Below are 19,233 nucleotides of genomic sequence, written 5' to 3' on the forward strand. Positions count from 1 at the left end.
TGTACATAATGAGGGCGATGACAACAGAAATTAAGAATTAAGATAAAACAATTAGCAACTAACAATTAGCAAAATATATAGCGAAATTCATCAAACACAGGTCAGAATACAGTATAAAGTTTAATAGGAAAATAATTTTCATTGTACACACACAAACACAAAGTACAACTGAAATGAAACATTTGTATTTTAAAATATTTCGATATAACAGTGCTTTAAAACATTTTTGACAAAACAAATACATTTTTGAAATGCTGTGTTGAAGTGCTGCTTTCATACAGGTGTGGTGTAATTGGATGGGAATAGGCCAGTCCTGCCATGTAGTCTACCCCTCCACCAAGAGGGATCTGAACGGTCCAAAACTTCAATTAAGTCCCCGGCACGGAAGTCTAGCTCATCATGCTCCTCTGCACTGAAATCATACATGGCCCGAACCTGCATCATAGACGGCTACACACACAAACACACACACACAAAGTTATTTCACATTGGCCTGACCATACATGTAGTAATTTGTCAAGTACATAAACGTGTAGTTTAGCATCAGTGGATTCAATGATGGTGCTTACAAAAAAACATGATATTATTAAACTAAAGACAGTATCACTGAGGGTGCAAAAGGGCAAAGCCTGACTCAGTCAGCATGCCTTTTCTGATCTAAATGTTGATCCTGTCTCTCAGTTATATACACTATTTGCATGGAAACTGGACTATCTTTGGGCCATAGATACTATGTGTATGGAAACTGTAGGAGTTACTTGTGGGGGTGGGAAACGTTCAGAAGATCGAGGAGCAGGTGGGACAGGTGTTCTGGTCAAAGGACGTCCTCTCTCCTAATGTACAGAGGGAAAATCATTCGTCTCCTAACCTCCTCACTCGATATCTACTGTCCACTATAACTATGCGAATGAGGACATGTAGTACCTGTTTGAATGATGGTGGTTCTGGGGCTCTTGGTGCCATATCTGGAAGGTTTGGTCTCGGTGCTTGAGGCTGAGAGAGGGCAGATAATCCACAACAATGTGAGAGTGTGCATGCGACAGGGGCACACAGTGAGAGAGAGAGAGAGAGAGCTCTTAAATTCCTGAACGATATGGCTCTATGCATGTTTATGTGTTTGTGCAAGGAGTGTTTACTGCCTTGAGTATTTGTGTTGACTACAACACAACGCCGATACTTCTTTCTAGTCATTCACACTATTTGAATAACAGCTTAGACTGACCAGAGTTCACATAACATCCGTTTCCTCTGTCAAGCTCAGGGACATGACTCACAGTGTAAACTGAAAGAACAAGAGTTTAATAACCACAGGTTTTGACCTATGGCAACCTATGTCATTACCATATGATGGTTTCTTGAACTATACATAAATAAGACTTATTTGTGTGTCAATGTGTAAAATGATAGTGTTATGATATTGATTTATGAGGGAGAGAAAGTTGGTCCATGACTGATAAGTTCACTCACTCACTCGCTGACTCACTCACTCATTATCTAAGTTGCTTACTCTAATTAGGGTCGCAGAGGGTGCTGAAGCCTATCCCTAGCATTCACTGGGGCGAAAGGCGGGGAAACACCCGGACAGGCCGCCAGTCCATCGCAGGGCAGACACACGGACAAACACATTCACGCACTCATTCACACCTAGGGGCAATTTAGTATCTCCAATTCGCCTGACCTGCATGTCTTTAGACTGTGGGAGGACACTGGAGCTCCCAGAGGAAACCCATGCAGACATGGGGAGACCATGCAAACTCCACACAGAGAGGACCCACTGTGCCGCCGTGCTCCCATTGATAAGTTCAGTAACAATAATGTCTGTTTAATTCAAGATGTCTTTCAAGAAAAGAACGGACACCCTGTGTGCTCACACCCATAATTCACCAAGGGTAAGAAATTTCCAGAACCTGTACAATACGTTCTTTACTTAAACACTCTCAGTTTTGCAAATATTCATAGTTACTTTAAATATGTTGTGAATTTTCAAATTTAACCAAAAAGAAACAGAGAGAGAGAGAGAGAGAAAGAGAGGGAGAGAGAAAGAGAAGAGGCACATGGCACAAAAAGAGTATGGAGAACAGTAAGAGAAAGAACTTGCAAAAAGAGAGAAAAGGTATTGATTCCTTTTAGGGTTAAAGCTCTATTTGTACTATTTAAGCCATAAAGACATGACACCGGCTTACCGGCTGATCACTGTCCAGAAGAAAGATTCTGCCCTGCTTGGAGATGGAGTTGTGCATATAATAGTCAACCAGCTTATTGAGAGAGTTGAACTTCTCAGCCCACAGGTAGTACTGGCCCCTGGAATCCCGCATCACTTTAAAATGCTGCACATCATTCTCATGTCTGACCAGCACAAAGACCACAACAACACAAATGGTGTGAATACACAGATGTGCAGTAGTATCACAGTATTCAACATATGCTTACCGGTATTCGTACGCTCAGTTTTATTTATAATGATTTTTATGTATGAATTAATAACTTAATACTAAATCAACTGCACTAGTTTGGGGAGTGTATATTCATACAAGTTTGATGAAAAATGGTGGGGATGTGAAAGAGACACTGTATAAAACAGGATAGCCTTACTGTAGAGTGGCTTTGCTTTCAGTGCCTACATATTTTTGGGTCACTGGTCTGTTTTCACATGCTTTTCACATTTGTATTTACGGAAAACACGATTACAACAGGGCAAGAATGGATATGTGCAATACTCTGACAAAACACAAGAGGGTGCTCATAGTTCAAAAGCATGGAATATTTATAAAGTGAGTGCTTCTCACGTAACACAATGTAGAGGTCAGATGGAGGTTGTAGATGTCTGTCATGCATCATTAATGAGACACAAATGTCTGGGGAAAGTATTTCAAAAACACTGTCGCGAGACTAACACAAAGGTGGAGTTATTACTCCAGCAGCAGCATTTGATGTAAAGGGAGTGAGATTTCACACATAAACACACATCACTTCAGACACCCAAGCACACATACAGATAAACACACACCTACACACACACACACACACATAGACTGAGATGGTAACCTGACTGAGATGGAGAAATCTCCGGGTGAACTCTGACTGCCGCGGATGAGAAAGGCTCCGATTGGCCGCATGATCAGGGTATCCTGTGCTGCTTGTCGACTAGTATTCTCTTGATACCAGCTAGAGAGAGGATGTTACTCTCACTACACAGTAAGATATTTATAAGCACACAGTCTCTCGTACAGTGGCCGAGAAATTCATAAACGGTGTTTACTACAGATAACACAACAAAAACATTTTTTAAAAAATACTGTGAACTTCTATAAATATTCACACATACAAATGAACCCAAAGCTGTTTAAGCATTCTACCTTGGAAAGTTGATGTTTATGTAATTTCGAGGAACAAAGCCCTCCATGCCATGCATCTCAGCTCTGAACCAGTCATCATTCGTGCCCAAAATCTGTAGAAGGTTCAAGGACTAACATCACACTCAATGGAAAGAGCAAAGATCCAAAATAACCTAGTTCTTCACACAAAAACCACTCTTTCAAGTTCCCTTTCTCATATGGGTCCCTTTATAACAAAAGAAATCAGGATTCAGAAGTACAATCTGCATGGTGCATGTGTCTTTTTAAGAACTTTAGGAGTGTGAAGTAATAAAAGTCCGTTTTAGTAATTCACATTTTCAAATAAAATGCAGTTGATTCATTTCTCTCTAGAATGTGCTCTTTTTTTTCGTGCTACAGACGTTAATTTGTATGGCGTTGTAACAGACAAGCATTCTCACCTTAATGATGTCACCTTTCTTAAAACTCAGTTCATCCTCCGCAGTAGCGACAAAGTCAAACTTGCCTGTAGCTTCCATGATGGAGAGCACTCTGTGTGTGTTGGACGACAAAGAGATCGTGAGGGAGAGAAAATTTGAGATAGAGAGAGAGAGAGGAGAGAACTAGTCAACTTGTTTTAGGAGACACAAGAGTTACACTGCGATCAACAACAGTTAATGCCTACGTCATAAGTGAACATTAAACTTATTAAAAAAAATAAACTCAGTTTTAGCTATTTAAGATGCCAAGTTAAGTACCATGCTAAGAAGTTCACACTGTGCAGAATAGGCCTCTTACAGACAAACTCCTCTTGTGTCATATCTCACAGGATATGTCAAACAAGAATGGGTGCAGTTGCAGATACTGGTTACCGCTCAGCGGTAAACGCGCTACAACCAAACGTCTCACCCATCTGCCGTTTTTCTTCGGATAGCGCTCTACTTTTGGAGTAAGATATTCATTCACCCCCTACATTTTCCCTTCCTGTGCTATGCACCTGTGGTTCAGCATTTGAAAAAGAGCCTGAACGTTTTAAGAAACGTTTATTAACTGTGTGTGTGCTAAGCCGAGGCATACTCCCATCCAGAACAAAGTGGTATGCCTGCAAATTTCTCCGCAAAGTTCTTATTGAAACTGTTTACTTTTTAATACGTACTTGACCCTTAGACTAGGGGTTCGTCCGGGTTTTTTTTCCCTTCTTTTTTATGAATTCACAAAACATTAATGAGGAAGCTTTTCATTTGCACAAATGAGCTGAAAGCTGGTACAATGTTTTATTCATGTATTCATAATTTGATATTGCAGTATTACAGGTCTAATATTCAGATTGACTGGTATCTAAGCAACTGGCTCAGAGCTGGTGTAATTCTTTTTGGCAGAATATACATTCTTCTTTTGAAGCCCTCTGTAGCTGATTGGTCTCCATGACGTGTAACATGTGGGTGAAAGACCTAAACATAGTTCACTGTTAATACATATTAAATAAAGCCAAATAAGTCTGTCGCATAATTTCAGTTCGTTAAAATGCGATATATAATGCAACACTTCACTTCGTTCCTCAATTTACTTGTTGCAATCTGCTGTCCTGCTGGGTAATGTTAAGTGCAAGGTCCTTATTGCTCAAAACCTCTCACCACTCAAATATCTTAACTTCATACAACTGTACTATGGAATTAGCCACATGTACAGTTCATATGCAGTTAATATACAAAGAAAACAAACGCAAAGCTTCCTGGGGGTTTACCTGTGCAAGCCAGCAAGAAACCCCCTCCCCTTTATCATATGTCTCCTTTGTAAATGGTGTCTTAGATGACATAAGCTGATCTTAGATCAGTTATCCAAAACCTTAATCATTAGCTTATCTAACTAACATGGATTAAGCAGACTGATCGTGGATCAGCGCTTAGACACATAAGGTCAGCCTGCACTATGACCTAGCACGGTTGTGAAACACGCTGGAAGTGCAATGGGCATGATTTCTATTCCTCTATCAGATCTTGCAAAAATTCATCCGAGGAGTAGTTCCTAAGTACTGATACTGTCACTGACAGTAAAACAGACAGGATCTAAGATGTTTTGGCCACACTTAAAGCACTTCTGTAATTCCAACCTGACGAGACATGTCTTTCATACCCTAAAGAATGGAGTACGGTATCCAGGCCTAATTGTTCTGGAACACTCTTCTGAAGTTTTTTTTTTTATTTTTTATTTATTATACGATAATTCAGGTGGACTCAAATTGAACATCTGAGTTGTGACTATATATATTTTTTTAATATTATTGAACATTCATAAATTCAGGAAGCTCCTACACGTATACAACCTGTCACTTCCATACACATAAAATCTGTTATCAGCACTTGTCTTTATGCTCTGTTTCCGTTAGAAACATTTTTCCATGTCAACATAAATGTCCGCTAATTTTTAAATAATAAAAAATCATTTTAATCATTAGCAGAGACATCAAGTGTTTGGAAGGAAACACTGAGCATCTCATTGTTATGTAAAAATGTATGTAGGATGAATAAAACCGAATTCATCTCGTAAATGCGTTTAAGAATTCTGAAGTGACGCTGTCCGGGACTTCAGAGTCCGAGTTTAATGTATACAGTTTGGTGTACGGGCAATCGATCCTCAGCTCACAGCTAAAATTTTAGTTCAAGCACATGTACAGAAAAGAAAAAGCACAATGTTACAGAGCTACAGGAGGCTGTACTTACGATTGAAATGGACTCCTCCGAGCGGATCACTCCGTTCAGATGCAGCAGGCGCTTGTACCACAGTTATAAGCTATGTGGCTATTTTCGCAAGTATTTCGAAATATCGCACCGTGTCACGGACAAACAACAGCCACAACAACACAAATTAAGCCGTCGGGAGAAAAATCAAGTTTTAATTTTATTCGTTACACGACATCATTGCATAAGGGAATAAACGGGAAGTATTCGTCTCTTCTAAGTTATCTTCCCTCCTTCGGCTGTTGTCTGAAACGCCTCTCACAGCGTTTTCATAGTGGTGCACAGCTGTTTACTACTGGTTTCTCATTTCACAGTAACTGCAGAAACCTAGCCCTGGGTAATGATACAGTGTAGTGCGATGTCTGTGTGTAATGTTCCTGTAAAATATTTTACAAGCAAAATCAATAAATTTGAAAAGTAAGAAAACGCGAAAGTCACAAAGAGAATGCCGAGTTAAGTAAAGGTATTCTGAGAGTGTGAAAAACAAGCCTCATGTATCCTAGACATGTGAGCATTTTGTAACAATAAAACAAGCCGCACATATACGAACACTGTGAAGTAATTTAAAATAAAGTGTGCTTTCAGCCATTTTAACATTTTTCATCTGACGATTCATGGTAGCAGAGTTGCACAGTTTTGATACGTAGAAAGGAAACGCCTGGACCAGGCAAACCGACATTGACAGAAGTGATATCAACCATATGAAGAAACCAACGGCCACGTGCTCCGTTGCATAGAAACCGAATAGTCTTTTAGTCTGGGCTCTATTTGGTAGTCAGGTGGAATATAGATTAGTGAGTGATTGAAAAAAAATATAAAATTCAAAGTACATGTGTTCTTTTCTCTTTAGGATGTCATTTGCTTTGGAGCATGTTTTATGAGAATATACTGTTGGAAGATTATTGAAAAGTCTAAAGCATTCACACTAACATCAGTAGTTTTGACACACCACTTAAACTGAATAATCACACCCACTTCACTTCCTGGACATATATGTGTGTGTATGTGCGTGAGTGAGTGAGTGAGTGAGTGACTGAGTGAATGTGAGCAGATGTTTCTCTGCGAGTGTGGATGAAGAGATAGATAGACAGAGAGAGAGAGAGAGCATTTATTGTTTTCAGGATTACACATCCCACTTGGCTTGTGGCTTATGACTTGTTTGTGGCTGGTTTGTCTGTCTTTTAGTCCACATGTAGCCACTGCTGCCATGACAACAGTCATGACAAATAAGATCAAATAAGACAGTTGACATCAGTTTACTAAAACTTGCATCCTGTACCACACTCGTTGCACTCTGCAGAACAGAGAAGACAGCAGAAGAATACAGCGAAAGTGTATTGGGCCCACAATGCAAAACCTCAAAGGGCATTTATATTTTTTTTTGCATAGAATGAGGAAGAATTCTACCACTATGAGCAAAACAATACGAACATGTTCAGCACCGAAAAGTGAGTTTTCATGTCAGTTTATGAAATTACACTTGGGTACATTTTGAAAAATTTTGCTTCAATATATGTCCAAAGCATCAGCAACGTCATGCGTGTAAATATTAAAGGAGCTTGGGCCGTAAAAGAATTTCAAGCTCTTGCAGTGTGCTGGCGCTAACAGAAAGATCAAGAATTATTTTCAGTTAAGCTGAATATTACACCTGACTAGCTTTGAAAGCTCCATTAGTGTTGGATACTTGTGTCAATCACCCTGGCTACTTGTGTCATCATTTTCCCCCACACATAGAAAACAGTCTGATAAGGTGATAATGTAGCCTACAGTTGTGATGGTGAATTTGAAAAACTCCTGTTCATTCTACGCTTGAGCTGTAATCGCGTATTTAATAGAGGAAGTGTTATATTTTCTATGTATAGCACTTCCTTCCCATGACTTGGTACTCTTCTGGGGAAATTTTTACGGAAAATGAAAAAGACAGAGAAAAAAAAAGAATGTACGGAGAAAAAAAGACTTCCATTCCTCCAAGGTTCTTGGTGATAAAAATGACAGAATGCTTGCTAAAGGCCTGGTGGTTTTTGTGTTGACAAATAATTATTTTTAATTGAATGAAATTTACAGCCAAGGAAGTTGATAAAAAATTACATTGTCTAAATAAACAAATGAGCACACACACACACACACAGACACACACACACACACACAAAATGTGTCATTCCTCACTCAAACCAGAGTTATGGGAAGAAATAACAGCAGTGATCATTTGGCTGGGAGAAAGTATCACTGCTTTAGGACATGTAAATATATGTTTTTTTCAACACTGTGATCTTAAATTGAATACTCTTTTGATGAGGACTGGCTGTATGCTGTAAACTGTGATAGCTGAATTTCACCATGGTACTTAAACAAACATAGAGCTAGAGAGAACTGGAATAGATTGGCCAAGATTTGAACTACTCAATTCATGACTCCATATGTGGGTTTCTAAAGATAGTATTTATCATAGTTTTGGAATCCATGTATCAGAACTGGTGATCTGCATTTAATCCATATCAACACTTTCACTTTTTCTGATAGTGATGAAAAAGGATTGCGATTAACTGAAAACGTGATTAACTGAAACTTACTCAGTTTCCAAATATACTTTGCCCAAGTCGTTTTGGACTTGTGTAGACCAGCTTTCCTGTGAGGCACATTCATCAGCAGTTCTGCCATGAACAGCAACAAAGTAGCTCTCGTTACGTTCTTAAGTGTATCTTTTTTTCTTTTCTTCTTCTTTTTTTTACCCCATTATGAAACTCTTAGCTAATAGCTATTCTCTTCTCTGGTTCTTGGTATCCTTTTTCAAATACTGACCTTAGTATAAGGGTACTTCATCTGATGATTTCATCCCCTCCAGAGATTAGAAGACTAGACTCATTAGCTTGGTGTTAGCATAATTGTTTTCCTTTGTGGTTAAGTAGTGCTCTGTATAATAGAGGTAATTTGTCATACATCCATGGGGATGACATTTTGGGACAATTATCAGACTCAGCCATCAATGTAGGACTGATGAATTTTATTAGATGCAGGTTTGAGAGATGGAGGCTGCATTGCCTATTATTTCAAATTGTCTCCCTTAATGTTAATATGAGAGCTGTTTATCTGAAATGCTTTCTGTGAGGGCACACACACCCACACACACAAACATCATATACATACACACACACACACACACGAAAGCTTAGAAATGTAGTAGTTAGTTCTGGTAAGTATGAGACTCCGCTACAACGATTTTGGAGCCTTACCTGTGTCTGTGTCTAAGTTTGTGAGTTTACTTTTCATCAGAGAATAATTTATTATCAGATAATTGCTAATCTTTTCTAAGGACTCATTGAGCTCCTCTACAATGTCCAGGCTGCAACTCAGTAAGAGAGCATACTCTGTAGTGTAATTACAAAAACTCTGCATAGTGCAAACACATCACTCATTAAAAGTTGATTATTGTAACTTTTAGAGCCCATGGACAATAGGTGACAGCTGAAAGATTTCTGACTCTCTCTCTCTCTCTCTCTCTCTCACACACACACACACACACACACTCCTGTGTGTGCTATATACGGCGCGTATGGTTAATGCATGTTATGTTATATTAATGCATGTTAATATACATATGAAAAAAATATTTTCAATTGTTCAGTGTGCAGTAGGTAGAAAAAAGGAATCATAAATAGACTTGACTTGAACTGTTACATTTTTCATTTCTGCACTGTAAAAGTCCTATCTGTTATTTCAAATCACTGCCTGTAGTGTGAACGCTACGGCTTCTCTCAACTTCTGCCTGTATGGTAATACGATGAATCTGTCAAAATGAAACGTCAGGCCTTGTGACTGGATTGATGGAACGTAGTTTGATTGTGGCGAAACCCAGGGACATCACAGGATGACCCCTGTCATTTTTCTCATAGTCATCCCCTTTCCACCATCCTTCATCAATGTCATTGACAACTACAGAGTGCCAAGAGCAGCCTGGTGCTGTGCCTTAGCGGAGAGCAGTGGTCAGCTCATTACGTTCCTGAAAGGTAAGGTAAGGAAACTATTTGACGAAGTGCGTGTGTAAGTATGTGATTACTTGTGAGTGTTTTAGAAAGTACTGTCTGAAGAAAGAGAGAGAGTACTGTCTGAAGAAAGAGAGAGAGAGTGATGGAGCAAGAGAGAAAGATAGAGTAGTGTCTGCATTCAATCTCATGTTCTGAACTGTGTGTTAATCGATATTGCACAGGGTGCACGTATTGGCGATTCAGCACATTTTGTGAGAGTCTAGTGTATAACTGTCTGAAGGAAAGTGTTGAGGTGGAGTATAAATCTGTCCAAACTCATTTGTGAGTACCTCCCCACAGCCTTGCCCGAGTCTATAAAAGCACTAAGGTATAGAGAGCCACAGCCACACACAAGAGTGTGTTTTACTCAGACCGACTCCTGTCCTGCCACTCACAGTTCTTTTTGTGAGTTTTACTGCACAAAAAGAACAGGCCGTGCTAACAGTAGCACCTTTAACACTTTTTACACAGACCGAGAGATGGAGAGAGAGTCTGAACAGTTAAGGAAATTGATGATGGTCACAGGTCTGCACACAGTATTTGATTGTGAGTGTGTGTGTGTGTGTTCATAAGCAGAGGCATTAGATAAGTCCCCAGTCTACACTGTAAAATATGAGGGGTTTTTTTAAGCTGAAGAAGATAAACAGCAGTGTTTTATACAGTCAGCATAAACTCAAGATGTATGGTGCCTGTCAAAGCTGGCAGGATATGTCAATCATGAGTGTCCATAAAGAGATGACAGGTCATTGATCACTGGAGAACATGACGCATGTAATGATCTGAGAGATTAGAGCAAAGTTCAGATCAGGCATTAAGCCAATGCCTCCACTGTTCTCCAGCTATCGAATACAGCACAATTTATCAAGGTATTGTCCTCATACCATGACCTTATACTGTTTATAAACACTTAGGACTATTTCCTGGCTGTCACATTTGTCATCATTTTAATTCTATCAACAACAAACGAATGATTAGACTGTACATTTCAACTGTTTCCTTGGAATGAGATACATGATTCACGTTTCTACTTGAACTTTTTCTCTTTACGTACGTGTACATTAATACAAATAGAAAGATATGACAGTAAACACTTGCCGTGACCCGGATTCGAACCGGGGTTGCTGCGGCCACAACGCAGAGTACTAACCACTATACGATCACGGCGCGCCATTACTGCGTGACCACCGTGATGACAAACGCTCTACATCAAAGTAAGCGGGAAATGCGAGGACCGATTGATTAGTATGTCCAAGGTGTCAGTGACAAATATGAAGCTACTATATGGTGTTTAGTAATTTTGTCCACCTCTGTTATTTTGACGAGAGTTCGACCGGTCAAGCAGGTTTGTTTTGGTTTTGAGCCCTGTCATACTCCATGCCCCTTTTATCTTTCAGCCAGGGGCTTCAGAGAATTTTTTCTTTCATTCATAAGTCGGTTGATAAGTAGTGCATACGAGATAAAGATCAGTACCGGTTGTTTTACGAGTTCGGCGAAATCGTCACATGACAGGAAGTTATTTAGTAACGTCTTACAACGACCTTTAGTCCGTTTCTTGTGTTATCTGCAACTGCCCTTGTACACGCCGCAGTTCAATACAGTTAGGTGTTACATATCAGTAGCACTGCCGGTTCAGCTGCTACATAAAAGAATTAAATACGAGCCTGCTGGAAGGGTCTGTCACAAAAGCTTTGGAACAATGTAAAGTTTTCTTACTATCACTGCAAACAAACAAATAAATACATAGATGAATATTAAATGAAATGGGTTTTAAAATTTTAAAACATCACTGAAAGACAAGTCAGAAGATAAAGACGAAAAGTACGTTTTACTTCACGAGAAAGGGTTTTTAAAACTTGTGTAATTTCCCTTCATTCAAATGCCCATTCTTTGGTACACTGTTGTTTCCTGTTGTTCAATGGTCAAGCTGAGGGCAGTTTGTCATAATCTGCCCATAGCTCTTCAGAAAAAGTTAGAGGTCCTGGAGAGGAAAGAAGTCTCCTCTCTGGGTGCAGAGATGGGTGAGAACGTACCCCTCTTGTGGAAGAGATGGTCTGGGACTTAAGGGAGAAACACACTGGAACACTGAAGAGAGAGAGAGAGAGAGAGAGAGAGAGAGAGCATACAGACAGCCAAAAAAATCTTCCTTTAGCAGAGTTTCTACCCAACACATGATGCCTCTAACAGATGACTGAATAATGAATACATGTAAAGTTGGCCTGATATGTTAGTATGTATGTGTATAAATAATATCTGTTTGGAAATGGAAACCAAATCTATTTTGAAACAGAACTGGAAGATGAGTGCGGTCTGACTCTTGGTGAACCCGATCATGGGTGGGAACAGACAGTGTGTTAATTCTGTTTTTTTTTTAAAGACTTCTTGAATTAAACAGACATTAAAATTATTGAACTTATCACTCATGAACTATCTTTTCATCATAAATCACCATTATGACTCTATAATTTACAAATTTACACACAACATTAGTCTTATTTATGTATAGTTCAACAAAACGTCTTATGATAATGAAACTGCTGAAAGCAAGCAATGAATGGCTTTTTGTCTCTCAAAATTGGCAGCTAATTGAAAGCCACTCTCACAAACACACACACACACACACACACTTCCTTTTGCTGTAGGTTACAACCTGTGATTATTAAACTCTTGTTCTTTCAGTTTACGCTGTGAGTAATGTCCCTAAGCTTGACAGACACATACGGATGTTATGTGAACTCTGGTCAGTCTAAGCTGTTATTCAAATAGTGTGAATGACTAGAAAGACATATTGGCGTTGTGTTGTAGCCAACACAAACACTCAGGGCAGTAAACACCCCTTGCATAAACACATAAACATACATAGAGCCATATCGTTCAGGAATTTAAGTGCTCTCTCTCTCTCTCTCTCTCTCTCTCTACATTATAAGGATCTGTTCAGCGGGAACATGATAAAAAATCTTTGACGTTGGAGCTGCTGAAGTTCCGTCATCCAGTCAAGATAAGAAAACCTGTGAATTCTGAAAGAAGGCTGAGTTTCACCTTGCTCAAAAAAAAGAAATTCATTTTACTGCTGGTGTTTTATGACACAACTATGTATATTGGCTATATACCAATATTGTTTCTTAATAGAACCACAGGAGCAGTTTTCTTGAAATGATCCACCACTGTGGCATATGGGCACTTTTTGTTAGTGACACTTTGGCCCTGTTCACATGTTCGTATTTTATGCCATCCATGTGCAATAGTGTGTGCATAATTTCAGTTTATTGTGCCTTAAGAGTAAACATTTGTTAGTTGTTGCTTATGATTTTCAGTTCATCCCCTACTTGTTAAGTTAGACCCCAAAGTTGCAATAGAGAGAAGGGATTTGTTAACCTACCAAAGCATCAAATGTATCTTCAAACCAATAAAAACATGGAGGTAGAGTTAGGTTTGTTGCCTGATTACTGCTGTGAATAAATAAGTGAGTTCATCAACTCAACGACAAGTGGTACAGTATACGTGATTTTGCAGCATTGTGGAGACACACATACGAATCTCATTTAGAGCCAAACAAAACCCTTAAAGGTGGCCACTGCACACACACGATAGCTTTGTAGTTGGGAAAGTATTTTGCTCACTGAATTGCACGGATGAGGTTGAATTAAATCCAGCAGATGAGCAGCTAGTTTAGTAGTTTAAATGTGTGTGCATTCAGCATATGACAGCATGTCACACGTCATTGAATGTTACATCTCCAGCCCCCCCCCCCCCCCCCCCCCAACAAGTCATATGTATCAGTTCTGCCTATGTGTAAAAATAAACTCAGATTTACAGTTCGACATCTGAAAGCCAAAGGAAAAACATTCTTCTTGTAGTCTTCTCTGTCTGTAATTTTAGCCTGAGACCACGTGTTTGATAAACATAAAGGGTAAATCGTAAATCAGCCAATAGGTGATGATGTCGTCTTATAATTTGGCACATTTTCAAGTAGCTATTATGAACTTTTCCTGTAAAATAACCCCAAGGTTAGAGAATGGTCGGCGAAGGGTCACCGGGTTCGATTCCTAGGGCCGGCAAGAAACATCCACGGCTGAGGTGCCTTCGAGCAAGGCACCTAACCCCCAACTGCTCCCTGGACGCAGGTTTGCTGCCCACTGCTCCTGTGCTTGGTATGTGTGTGTTCACCACCGGTGTGTAAGGATGGGTTAAATGCAGAGGATAAATTCACTGCTCACTGTTCACAGTGTGTGTGTGTGTGTGTGTGTGTGTGTGTGTGTGATCACGGAATACTGTTCTATTCGATTCTAATTGGCAATATCGCTGATATGCTACATTGGCAGTGTTGCCAAAACTAACATATGCTTTGACTAACATACGCTTTAGAAAATACACAGAATTTCAAAATGTCTGCACCTAAGCAACGCATAAAGCATTCGGGTACCACATCTTATTTGGGTTTCACATGCTCACACGCTCCCCAAGGCTTAGAATTAAAAGCAGAATCTTCTGGTTGGAGTGTGTTTTCATTTGGCCAGTGAGGGTGGATGTTTGGGTCCAGAGGCCTGATTGATTCAGTGGTGTAATTAAAGCATTGGAAGAAACATTAAACCCTGTAGACATCTCCAAGCTACCCTATTTGCATGTTCCGTGTCTATGTGTGTGTGTGTTGTGTGTGTGTGTGTGTGTGTCTTTATGTTTGCACATGTGGAAACATGTGCATGAGATAGATCCTGTCCCTCCGATATGCTGATGTCACTTCTCTCTGTCTTCCCATCGTTGGCTGCTTTTTGGTGTTTTGTTGGCAACCTGTACCAAAAGAAAAATTAAATTCATAAATATTCATCTGATTCAAATTAGGGTCAACCTCCTACCCCCACAACTCTCTGTTTGTCTCTTATCCCTCATGGAGTGCCAGGGCAGGGTTCCGCCAGGATCTGTCAGAAGGTGTGTGAGTGTGTATGTGTGTGTGTGTGTGGGGGGGGGGGGTATTGTTGGATATCCTTATGGATAACAGAAGTCTTATGTTGCTTGATGTTGCTAATCATTTCATCTGAAAAAATTTAAATCAATTCAGTGTGGACACATGAGCTGAAAATCCATGAAAACAACATGTCATACAAGATGTATATGTATATCATATCATATATCACACTCACACACACACACACACACATATATACACTATATATATATATGTGTGTGTGTGTGTGTGTGTGTGTGTGTGTGAGTGTGAGTGTGTGTGTAATGTGTAATGTAGGCCTCAAAGATGGCGTAACAACACATCATTCTCAAATCAGCCCAGCATCTGAGTAGGGTGTGATTTTTTCCTGTTTTTCACCAATCTTTCAAAACAGTGTATTTATGTATGCATGACAGAACATTGGAACATCCACCCAGGAGACACATACACTTACACCACCAAACAATGGGAAAAAGGAGAGAGAGAGGGAGAGAGAGAGAGAGAGAGAGAGAGAGAGAGAGGGAGGGGAGAGAGGGAGGGGAGAGAGGGAGAGGGACGCCTGACATACAAATAATAATCATTACCATTCGTTGCCAGTAGGGTGCAATAGGGGACCATGCTCATGTGGCCATGCACATGATATCCAAGCAAAAGCAATGCTACACACAAACACACACGTACACACACACACACACACACACACACACACACACACACACACACAGACAACAATGTGTGTGTGTGTGTGTGTGTGTGTCTCCTGTCACTCAAATGCTTTGCAGTACTACCAGTACATTGTATTAAGACTCATTTTGCTCACTTCACATCTATACAAGACAGAGAGTTATGCAGTTTTACCAGAAAAAATGTAAGTGGTGAAAGTTGCATTAAAACTGAAACTCAAATCTGCAGAGAAAACAAAATCTTAATCAGCCCTAATGACGCTAACAAGTCAGAAATTTTCAGTTTAAATATAGTCGATGTTGGGTAAACTCATAAATTATCTTTAGTCTGAGCTCAAAAAGCCAAGGTTTTTTTTGTTTTTTTTTGTTGTTTGTCTCTGTTTGTTAATTTGATTGCTTTTGTTTCGGAGGGCCTTCCGGGGAGAGAGACTAGAGTGTACACAGGAGCTCACTGTTGGCAGCTGCGCTCGAGAACAGAGAAAATAAGAGCGTTTAGTTACCATGGACACACCGAAGGGTTCATATTCATCTGCAGAACGTCTTAAATGAAAAGCAAAAAAAAAAAAAAAAAAAAAAAGGGAACAGACATGAGCATCAGGTGGTCTTACAGTGTAATTCAAAAGTGTTTTGTTCATTTTAGACACTGAATAACAAATAAAGAGAATGATACAATAGCAAAGTGAGAATACATATATACATATATATATATATATATATATATATATAGAGAGAGAGAGAGAGAGAGAGAGAGAGAGAGAGAGACAGGAGGGAGTAAAATAAAAGAGAGGAGAGAAAGGAGGTTTTTGCACCAAAAGAGAAGTGGAAAAAGTGAAAGAGGTATAGAAAGAAAAATGATAAAAGAAAGGAGATAAGAAAGATGAATGTAAGATAGCAAAGAGAAAAAAGTAAAGTGTACTTAAAAAGAAACGTCTGCTGATGTGAGTCTGCTGATCTGACGCAAGAACACGATGATGAGGCGTGAAGTTTTGAGGGTAGATTAAGAAATGAAACAAGAGGTGTGAAGGTGTGTCTGTGTGTATATGCACGTGTATTTGCTTTTGGTGTGTGTGCGTGTGTGTGTGTGTGCATGTGTGAGTGCGCGCGCGCGCATGTGTGTGCGTGTGTGCGTGTTTCTGTGTGTGAGTGCGTGTGTGTGTGTTCGTGTGTGTGTGCGTGTGTCTGCGTGTGTGCATATGTGTGTGTGTGCGTGCATGTGCATGTGCATGTGTATGCGCGTGTGTGTTTGTGTGTTTGTGCGTGTGCGTGTGCGTGTGTGTGTGCGCGCGCGCGCGCGCGTGTGTGTGTGTGTGTGTGCGTGTGTGTGCGTGTGTGTGTGTCTGTGATGAAGACTGATAGCTAAGCCCTTGTTCTCTCTTGCTGAGATATAAGTGAAGGTCAAAGAGTGGGGTGATGGGAGCACAGAACTGCTCACTTTGTGACACACACAGTCATTCATCAGTGCACTGCAGGAATCTAAATACACCATGACTGACACACACATACACACTCACAAACACGCATACACACAGACACACACACTCACACACATGCATACACACACACACACACACACACACAGACAGAGACACACACACACATACACACACATATTGTACTTTTATCTTTGTAAGGACACTCACTGACATAATGCATTCCTTAGCCCCTTACCCTAACCCTAACTTAAACCTAATTTTAACCTGTACCCTAAAACCAAGTTTTTAACCCTCAAACAGCCCTTTGAAGAAGTGAGGACCAGCCAAAATGTCTCCCAAAGTCCTCACAAGGATAGCTGTATAGCACACACATGCACACACACACAAACACACACACACACACACACACACACACACACACACACACACATGCACACACACAGACATCCAAACGCTGTCACAAGGGACAGATGATAGGAATCAGGCATTCTGAGACTTCACTGTTACCTGAGTGATGGCAGTGCCAACTTTAGCATTCTTAGTATAACTACCATCTTTAATGACACAAACCACCTTTAACAATATTAATAATGACTCCCACCGAGACTGCCATCATCATCATCATCATCATCATCATCATCATCATCATTGTCACAATCATCGTTATTATGAAATGCTCCTGGGTGTACTGGGCAGTTAAGCCCTGTGCCCTGTTGAGCTGTGGAGGGCGTCTGTGTGACACAGAAGCACAGCAGATGGCACATCAATGGGCATCCAACTGTTTGTGTGCCCAGTGCCCACCCCCCCCCCCCACCCCCCTTCTACACCAGAGACGGAGATGTGAACTTTCAGTGCACTGATCTGTATGTCAGTGCAGCACCATGCAGCCAGCACACACAATAAGATCCATATCATCTCCTCTCCAACTGTTCCCTCCTATGTCCTTTTCCAGAATGTTCTCTCTCTCTCTCTCTCTCTCTCTCTCTTTCTCTCTATGTCCATCTCTCTGACTATCTATCGGTCTGTCTGTCTCTCCCTGTCTTTTTGTCTTTTTCTTTGGTGCTTGTCGTATAGTTAGTGCTCAATAGTCCCATTTCTACAATAAGCTGATCCTGGATCAGTTGTTGGAAGCACAGAGTAATCGGATTGCGTGTCCTTTCCAAACTTTATCATTTGTCACACCTGTGCTCATGATACAGTCCAAGAGGCAGACTGGTATTACACTGATAGATGTGTCCTGTAAAAAGAAGACTCGGCCCACAGTTTGCAGTGCAGTCTGGGCATTAGTGGGAGAGCGTATGGGAGAGACAGTACTGCAGGTGTGCTGTGTGTGTGTGTGTATGGCAGTCTGAGCTATCTTTTCCTCTCGTTTTTCCAGTAGAAGTCGGGAAAGTGGGCCAGTGACTCAGGCTCCATAAATCACCTAGGGGGGAGAGCAGACCGCGGCCACTGATCTAGAGTCAGGTTTAATGATTCTCTCAAAGTAGATGGGTGTCACACAAGCTCTGTCTAAGCTGTCAAGGAAAGAAGTGTTGAGATTGTGAGTGATGAAATGCTCTTTATTCCAGGGTGGTAACATTCTAACTTTAGTGGGACATGTTCTGGGTATTGATCATGTATTGTTTCAACTTCGTCCTCAGGTATATGTGTATGTGTATGCAAGGTCTGTGCCATATCCTATCGTCCATGATATACCGGTACAACTCCTCCCCACGATAAGAATTTGTCATCCCACGATATTGACAATATAGTTGATGACGTGTTTACGTACGTGCCGCAGCGTGGGCATCTCACCATCTTACACGTAGAAGGACAACAAGCATGGCAGAGGGCAGAGGGCAGCGTTCCAACCCTAGACAAGGGGGGGAAGAATGAATCCCCCAAAATGGAGCTTCCTCCATAATATGGAAGCGGTTCAGATGGAAAAAGATCAGATGCGAATCAAACGTCTACGATTTGTAAAATGTGTCAAAAACCCCGTATCAACAAAGGGTGGAAACACGTCAAATGTGCTCCACCACCTCAAGCAGAACGCGAGGAAAGCCAGAGGTTGCGCGAGGAGAAAGTGGCAATGAGTAACGTTAAGCAAACACCCTCAATATCG

The 19,233-nt window shown here is 40.5% G+C and overlaps 1 protein-coding gene and 1 non-coding gene across 2 annotated transcripts; both read right to left on the reverse strand.

The window, feature by feature from the left end:
- Positions 1-273: 273 nt before the first annotated feature.
- grap2b (GRB2 related adaptor protein 2b) lies at positions 274-6,119 on the reverse strand. Its single transcript, XM_030782264.1, has 8 exons — positions 6,035-6,119; positions 3,776-3,866; positions 3,357-3,448; positions 3,046-3,165; positions 2,184-2,346; positions 925-993; positions 759-833; positions 274-450 (listed from the first exon to the last, which is right to left on the reverse strand). Exons 2-8 carry the CDS (start codon positions 3,851-3,853, stop codon positions 274-276), a joined length of 774 nt encoding a protein of 257 aa, XP_030638124.1. The 5' UTR covers positions 3,854-3,866; positions 6,035-6,119.
- A 5,047-nt stretch (positions 6,120-11,166) lies between these two features.
- trnah-gug (transfer RNA histidin (anticodon GUG)) lies at positions 11,167-11,238 on the reverse strand. The gene has a single exon. It is a non-coding gene; the product is annotated as a tRNA-His (tRNA).
- Positions 11,239-19,233: the final 7,995 nt, after the last annotated feature.

The sequence above is a fragment of the Chanos chanos genome, chromosome 8 (genome assembly GCF_902362185.1).
Source record: "Chanos chanos chromosome 8, fChaCha1.1, whole genome shotgun sequence".
Taxonomy (NCBI): Eukaryota; Metazoa; Chordata; class Actinopteri; order Gonorynchiformes; family Chanidae; genus Chanos; species Chanos chanos.

Bases quoted from the DNA above. Each gene is read 5' to 3' on its own strand.
- grap2b (XM_030782264.1), bottom strand. From the start codon at position 3,853: ATGGAAGCTACAGGCAAGTTTGACTTTGTCGCTACTGCGGAGGATGAA. The intron at 3,166-3,356 runs GTAGAATGCTTA...TCCTCTCTCTAG, and splicing joins ATAAACATCAACTTTCCAAG to CTGGTATCAAGAGAATACTA. The intron at 994-2,183 runs GTAAGCCGGTGT...GCCCTCTCTCAG, and splicing joins TTCTGGACAGTGATCAGCCG to CCTCAAGCACCGAGACCAAA.